Source organism: Solanum pennellii, chromosome 11 (assembly GCF_001406875.1).
Source record: "Solanum pennellii chromosome 11, SPENNV200".
NCBI lineage: Eukaryota > Viridiplantae > Streptophyta > Magnoliopsida > Solanales > Solanaceae > Solanum > Solanum pennellii.
The window spans coordinates 44,765,077-44,773,306 of record NC_028647.1 but is presented as its reverse complement, the minus strand read 5'-3'; the positions used below and the strand labels follow the sequence as shown (position 1 = coordinate 44,773,306).

The 8,230-nt window shown below is 43.2% G+C and overlaps 1 protein-coding gene across 1 annotated transcript; it reads left to right on the top strand.

Moving 5' to 3' along the window:
* The first annotated feature begins 2,312 nt into the window (after positions 1-2,312).
* LOC114074744 lies at positions 2,313-8,016 on the top strand. The gene is given in 4 exon segments (XM_027912728.1): positions 2,313-2,525; positions 2,861-3,521; positions 3,524-4,592; positions 4,782-8,016. Coding segments are annotated over 4 exon segments (5,178 nt in total).
* Positions 8,017-8,230: the final 214 nt, after the last annotated feature.

The following is an 8,230-nucleotide window of genomic DNA, read 5'->3' as shown; positions in this document are numbered from 1 at the left end:
ATCTGCTTTGTCTGAAAAAAGGTTGGATTTCTTTAGAGTTCTTATATTCGCGCTTTGGGGATGAGGAAGGTCATCAAAATTTTCATAGAGAATTTGCTTGCTCTTCTTCGAAATGGGAAAGGTATCATCTTAATGCATTCGCCGTCGCCCTATTAGGCTCATTGGTTTTTCCTAGAGAAGGAGGAAAGATCCACACCAGCTTATGTTATGTGGTTCGTATGTTGGCTCGAGGTGGAAAAACCTTGGTCCCCATGATACTTGCAGAAATTCTAAGAGCTTTGACTGCATGCACCAAAGGCAAAAGATACTTTGAGGGGTGCAACTTTCTGCTGCAACTTTGGGCCGTCGAACATTTCTACCAAAGAGCTAATAAAGTAGACATTGTTAGAGGGACTATGGGGAACAAAATTATCAACCATCCCCTAAGGATGAAACATTTTATCTCCCCTGTGGGAACGGAGGACTGGTTCACATACCTAAAGGAGCGCTCAGCCGTTGAAATCCAATGGAAGTATTATTGGTTGAAGCCACGACGTGCCATCATAAGAGGAAATGAACTTTACTTCATTGAGCTTATCGGTTTGAATGGTGTGCAACCATACGCACCACTTCGAGTCCTTCGACAATTCGGACAGATCCAAATGATACCTCTGCGATCCCACATGAGCCACTATGGATATGACTTTGGGTCAGAATTACCGCAAGTGAACACTATATTGCGAAGATGGAAGAATGTGATAACTATCGATGTTCAAGAGCACCGACCCTTCTGCACACCTGAATATTATGTATGGCTTTTAGAGGATGCAGAGCATAGAGATTTGAGTGAAGGAGGTCTTCCTGGTTTTGGCAATGAAAAAGAGAGAAGATGGGCTCGCAACCTTCTCAACACCGATTATGACATAACCCAGAAATGAGGAAGCAGATTGTGCCTAACATTGGAGAGCAGCATAATTAAAGTCTTTTTATTTTTTTCTCTTTATTTTCCATATGTTATCCCTAGCCCTTTAGTTATCTTTAGATTGATGTAATAAATAGAAATTATTTCAATAATTGAAAGTCGTTTTATTTGTCTAACTCTAAACTCCAAATTGGCAAATAAGGCTTGAATTAATTATTATGCATCACTTATGTGTCGCTTAGGCCTACCTCTGGCTCAATGAGGTTCTGTGCATTTAGGGCGTTTATCTCAAAACAACGTGTTGATATTATGATACTATCCTAACCCCTAACTCTTTTCTTTTGATTCTATTGTTTTCCCATTTCCCAAGGTTGATCTGTCCTTCATCCTGGAACATACACGATCAAAAGGGACCCCCCCTTCTCCTTCTTCTGAAAGAGCAAGCTCCAAAGACAAAGGTAAAATGGTTGACGACAACAGCACCACTGAAAGGGTAGAAGCTTCTGAGGGAGGACAACTTCAAAATAATCTTGTCCTAAGACTCGAGCGCAAGATTTCGCAATTGGAAGAAGAGGTAGCCAACATGCGTGATTTGGCCAAGTTGTCTATCTCTCTTGGAACCCAATTTGGAGAAAACATAGACAATCCTCCTAGTCAAACAGCCACGCCAAACAATCCTCCAATCCATATATCCCCACCTGAACCCACTCGTCCAAATGCCTTTCCACCACCCCACGCCCAAAATACCCAAGTTCCATTTCACCACTATTACCAACATACCAAACCAACCTTCCCAGAAACAACCCCAAATGCAAATATCCCATATACTCTTGGGAACAACAATCCTAATCCCATATACGTTGAAACTGCCACTCTGACCCATGACCTCCATGAATCAGAGTCCCATCAAAAAGACATCCTAATAAAAACCCTGACTGAGAGATTAGACAACTTGACCAACAGGGTACAGCATGTTGAAGGAAACAAGAAGTTGGGAGGATTGAGCTATGAGGATCTGTGCATGCATCCTGATGTAGAACTGCCCGAGGGGTACAAGCTCCCAAAATTTGAGACGTTCAATGGCATTGGGGATTCCAAAGCCCACCTACGAATGTATTGTGACAAACTTGTAGGGGTGGGGAGAGATGAGAGGATACTCATGAAGTTGTTCATGAGGAGTCTTACTGGGGAGGCCCTATCATGGTACATTGAGCAAGACTCGCGGAAATGGATAAAATGGGTTGATATGGCAACGGACTTCATGAATAGGTTTGGTTTTAATATTGAAAACGCACCTGATTGGTTTTACATTCAAAATCTGAAGAAGAAACCAAGTGAATCCTTCAGAGAATATGCCATAAGATGGAGGTCTGAGGCGGCTAGGGCCAGACCCCCTATGGAAGAATCTTAAATGAAAGACTATTTCATCCGTGCCCAAGAACCACAATACTATGACCGAATGATGCTGGTGGCTGAAAAGAGTTTCGCTGAAATCATCAAACTAGGCGAAAGAATTGAAGAAGGCATAAAGAATGTGACTATCATCAACTTGGAGGCTTTACAAGCAACCAACAAGGCTCTGCAATCTGGTGGAATGACAGAGAGTCGAAAGAAAACAGGTTCCGTAATGATGGCTCATGGAACTAGGACCCCTTTGAGGCACAAGACAATAAACCCACCACCATCCCCGTACCCTCACACCCCATACCCTCACACCCCATACCCTCAACATCCCTCAGCTTCACCCAACAACCCATGCCAATATATTACCAAAGCGCTCCTCCTCAATATTTGCATGCCTCATATCCTGTCTATAATGTTCAACCAACACACTTCCAAACTCCACCACCCACTCAAACACTAAATTACCGAAACAGACCTTCCTATGAAAGAAGACCTACAAAAACCCATACCCCTTTGGCTGAACCCATAGCACAACTTTATGAGAGACTGAAACAGGCTGGGTACGTCTCTCCGATTCCTGCATTACCTGTGGATGTTCGCGCGAAATGGTACGACCCTAACAAGGTCTGCGCCTACCATTCTGGGATGAAGAGCCACACCACCGAAGTTTGCAAAGCCCTTAAGGATAAGGTTCAAATGTTGATCGATACAAAAACCATCCAACTGAAGGATCCTACACCGAATGTTGCGAATAATCCTCTCCCTAACCATCAAGTCAACATGGTGGAAGCTGGTGATGTCTGGGATTGGGAAGAATCTATCTGGGCCGTCGAAACAGAAGAAGCCATGTCTACCACTGCCCAAGCACCACTAATAGTGCAAGGACTCGCCCCATTTGAAGTAGAAGTTGCTGCACCCAGACCACCGTTCTCTGTCTATAAGGCATCCTCCCCAATACAATGTGACACACATGCTGTACCTTGGGATTGCAACAAAAGAGAAATAAATGTGGAAGAGACAGATGTTGGAACATGGGTCACCAGATCTGGAAGAATTTACACTTCTGAAAATTTGGTTCAGGGAAGCTCTAGCAAATCCAAAGCACCAGTCGTAGAGCTTGAGGATCAAAGTATTTGGAAAAAGGTTAAAGCTAAAGAATACTCTATCACTGAGCAGCTGAGTAAAACCCCTTCCCAAATATCAATTCTGGAGTTACTGCAACCTCCGAAACTCATCGAGATGCCCTTCTGAAGATCCTTGGTGAAGCTTATGTCCCATCTAACATCACTCATGGAGAGGTATCCCAAATGGTGGGGCAGGTCTTTGAGGCTTACAAAATATCTTTTCACAAAGATGAGCTGCCAATCGAAGGAACAACTCACAATAAAGCTTTGTACATTTCGGTTCAGTATCAGGATAAGGTGATAAACAAAGCATTAGTTGATGCAGGTTCAGGTTTAAACATTTGCCCTCTGAGCACACTGACGAGGCTGGGTGTGGATAGTGCAAAAATTCAGACATGGAAGATGAATGTGAGGGCATTTGATGGCTCTCAGAGAGGCACTATTGGGGAGATAACCTTGGACATGCTCATTGGTCCTGTCACTTTCCCCATAGCTTTCCAAATTTTGGACATCCCTTCATCGTACAACTTATTGTTGGGTCGTCCATGGATTCATATGGCTGGAGCGGTTCCATCTACTCTTCACCAATGCCTGAAGTTTGAATGGGATTACGAAGAGGTTGTGGTCCATGGGGAAAAGGGGCATCCTGTATACACGATTGAAGGAAGAGAGAATATGGATGGCGAAATGTACCATACAGTGGAGCTTGTTGGTAATATTGAGTTGCAACCTTGGTTCAGCCAAAAGATCATAGATATGATGGCATGGTTCGGTTTCGAGCTTGGGAAAGGTTTGGGGGCTGAATTACAAGGGATAGTCGAACCTATACAGCCTGTTCGACATTCCACCACTTTTGGTTTGGGGTATAAGTACACCACCGAAGAATGGCTCGATTGGCGACCACCTAGAGATGGGTACTACTATCCATTGAAGAAACCCATACCGCCATTGTATCAATCATTTCGATCAGCAGGTTTCATGGGAGGCAGTATTGATGAGATCTTAGACGACTTGAAGGGGTTATCGCTAACCAAAGAAGAGGGGAAAGTTTGCAACGTCGTGATCAACGAGGAGGAGAAAGGGGGCCCTAATGGAAGCAAGGAGGCAAAGATCAGCGTCAGCAACTGGACCTCGACTCCATCCAGACCTCGTCGAGCATCTGGGTAGCCTTGGAAGATGTTTTTCTATCAAGTTTTAATTCAAATAAAAGAGTTTTTAATAAACATTTTAATTCCCGTCCCCTGTATTGCTTTCGAATGAGGACTTATGAAATTTTCAAATCTTTATCAATAAAGTTCTTTTCCCCATTTTTTGTCTTACATTTAATTTTTTGCTATTTTTTTTCTCACCAGCAAAATTCATTATAAAAATGTCGAATCTGAGACTATGGCATACAATGAGACTGCTCAACTTAACATTAATGACTTAGAAGAAGTCGAAGACAATGAGGTTCCCGAGGAGTTAATCAAAAGGGTTGAGGAGTTCGAGGAAAAACCCAATCCAAATTTGGTAGAGACAGAAGTGGTGAATTTGGGAAATGCAGAGGTGATACAAGAAACCCGGGTAAGCATCCACATGACAAAAGAAGACAAGAAAGAGTACACCGAGTTTCTCATAGAGAATAAGGATATTTTCGCGTGGTCCTACGCAGACATGACAGGGCTAAGTACTTCAATCGTAGCCCATCGACTGCCCACTGATCCAGCATGTCCTCCGGTAAAACAGAAGCTGAGAAAATACAAGCCCGAGATGAGTTTGAAAATCAAAGAAGAAGTATCAAAGCAATTAGATGCTGGGATACTCCAAGTGACAGAATACCCAACTTGGCTTGCAAATGTCGTTCCAGTGCCCAAGAAAGACGGCAAGGTCAGAGTTTGCGTGGATTATCGAGATCTCAATAAAGCTAGCCCTAAAGATAACTTTCCATTACCAAACATACACATACTGATTGACAATTGTGCTAAGCACGAAACTCAGTCATTTGTGGATTGCTTTGCCGGCTATCATCAAATTGAGATGCACAAAGACGACGCTGAGAAAACTGCCTTCATCACGCCGTGGGGCGTCTATAACTACAAGGTAATGCCTTTTGGATTAAAGAACGCTGGGGCTACGTACATGAGAGCGATGACTACTTTGTTTCATGACATGATCCATAAGGAAATTGAAGTTTATGTGGATGATGTCATCATCAAATCAAAGGAAAGTTTAAATCATTTGGAGGATTTACGGAAATTCTTCGCCAGGCTACGCAAGTACAATCTGAAACTGAATCCGGCAAAATGTGTCTTTGGTGTGCCCGCTGGAAAGCTTTTAGGTTTCATTGTCAGTCGTCGAGGTATAGAATTGGACCCGTCGAAGATCAAAGCCATTCGTGATCTTCCCCCACCAAAGAGCAAGAAGGAGGTAATGAGTTTCTTAGGGCGACTTAACTACATCAGTCGTTTCATTGCTCAGTCTACTGTCATCTGTGAACCTATCTTCAAGCTGTTAAAAAAGGATGCTGCGGTGAAATGGACAAGTGAATGTCAACAGGCATTTGACAAGATCAAAGACTATCTATCCAATCCTCCTGTATTGGTTCCACCAGAGTCAGGTAGACCATTACTTTTGTATATTTCAGTATTGGATAATGCTTTCAGTTGCATCTTGGGACAACACGATGAAACAGGGAGGAAGGAGCAAGCAATATATTATATGAGCAAGAAGTTCACATCGTGCGAAGCCCGATACTCTCTATTAGAGCGTACCTGTTGTGCTCTAACATGGGTTGCCCAAAAGTTACGACATTACCTCTCATCGCATACTACTTATCTGATTTCAAGGATGGATCCTTTGAAGTATATCTTTCAAAAGCCCATGCCCACAGGTAAACTGGCAAAATGGCAGATATTGTTGAGCGAGTTTGACATAGTGTATGTCACGCAAAAAGCAGTGAAAGCACAGGCATTAGCAGACCACATGGCAGAGAATCCCGTGGACGATGATTACAGACCGCTGAAGACCTACTTCCCAGATGAAGAGGTGGCTTTTGTGGGAGAGGACATTTCTGAAGAATATGATGGATGGAGAATGTTCTTTGATGGAGCTAAAAATCTGAATGGATGCGGCATCGGGGCTGTTTTGATCTCACCCACCGGGCAACATTATCCAGTATCAGCAAAACTCAGATTCCTTTGCTCAAATAATATGGCCGAATACGAAGCCTGCATACTAGGTCTCCGACGGGCGATCGACTTGGATGTCCAGGAAATGCTAATAATAGGGGATTCAGACCTATTGATCCATCAGGTTCGAGGTGATTGGGTAACAAAAAATCGAAAGTTGTTACCATATTTGGAGTGCGTGCACAGGCTATGTAAAAGGTTTGTCAGAACAGAATTTAGACATGTACCAAGGGTCCAAAATGAATTTGCAGACGCCTTAGCCACTTTGTCTTCTATGATTCGACACCCTGATCACAATTACATCGATCCTATTCACATTCATATACATGAACAACCAGCTTATTGTTTCCATGTTGAGGAAGAGCCTGATGGAAAGCCCTGGTACGATGACATTAGAGGATATTTGAAGAGTGGTGAATACACAGAAGATGCAACACGTGTACAAAAGCGTACAATTCGAAGGTTAGCAACCCAATTCTTTTTAAGTGGGGAAATCCTCTATAGGAGAACTCCCGATTTGGGGCTGCTAAGATGCGTCGAAGCAAGAGAGGCTCGTAGGCTGGTCGAAGAGATACATGCAGGCACCTGTGGCCCTCACATGAACGGTTTTAAATTAGCAAAGAAGATTCTGAGATCAGGATATTATTGGCTAACTATGGAGACAGACTGCATTCGCTACGTCCAGAAATGTCATCAATGTCAGACTCACGCAGATATGATTCGAGTACCTCCCAACGAACTCCATGTCACTAGTTCACCTTGGCCGTTCGCAGCATGGGGCATGGATGTCATTGGTCCAATCGAGCCAACAGCATCCAACGGGCACAGATTCATTCTTGTCGCAATTGACTATTTCACCAAGTGGGTTGAGGCCACCTCCCATAAATCAGTGACAAAGAAAGTTGTGGATGACTTTGTCAAAAACAACATTATTTGTAGGTTTGGAATTCCTGAGTCAATCATCACTGACAACGACACCAACCTAAACAGTGACCTGATGAGATCAATGTGTGAGAAGTTCAAGATCAGTCATCGAAACTCTACAGCATACAGGCCACAGATGAATGGGGCTGTTGAGGCAGCAAACAAAAACATCAAAAGGATATTGCCCAAGATGATCGATAATCACAAACACTGGCAGGAAAAGCTACCTTTCGTATTGCTGGGGTATCGTACCACATTCAGAACTTCCACAGGGGCCACACCTTACTTCTTAGTATACGGCACTGAAGCTGTGATACCCGCTGAAGTAGAGATACCTTCCCTAAGGATCATCCAAGAAGCAAAGTTGAGTGATGCTGACTGGATACAAGGTCGGGCAGAGAATTTGGCATTAATAGATGGAAGAAGAATTAACGCCATTTGTCATGGTCAGCTCTATCAGAATAGAATGGCCAGAGCTTTTCAACAAGAAGGTTAAACCCAGACATTTCTCACCTGGGCAACTTGTTTTGAAGCGGATTTTTCCAAATCAAGACGAGGCAAAAGGTAAATTTTCACCAAACTGGCAAGGTCCGTACATAGTCTCTCGAGTACTGACAGGCGGAGCCTCATACTTGCAGAAATGGATGGAGAAGTTTGGCCAAAACCTATCAATTCAGATTCTGTGAAAAAGTATTACATATAGAGATTGA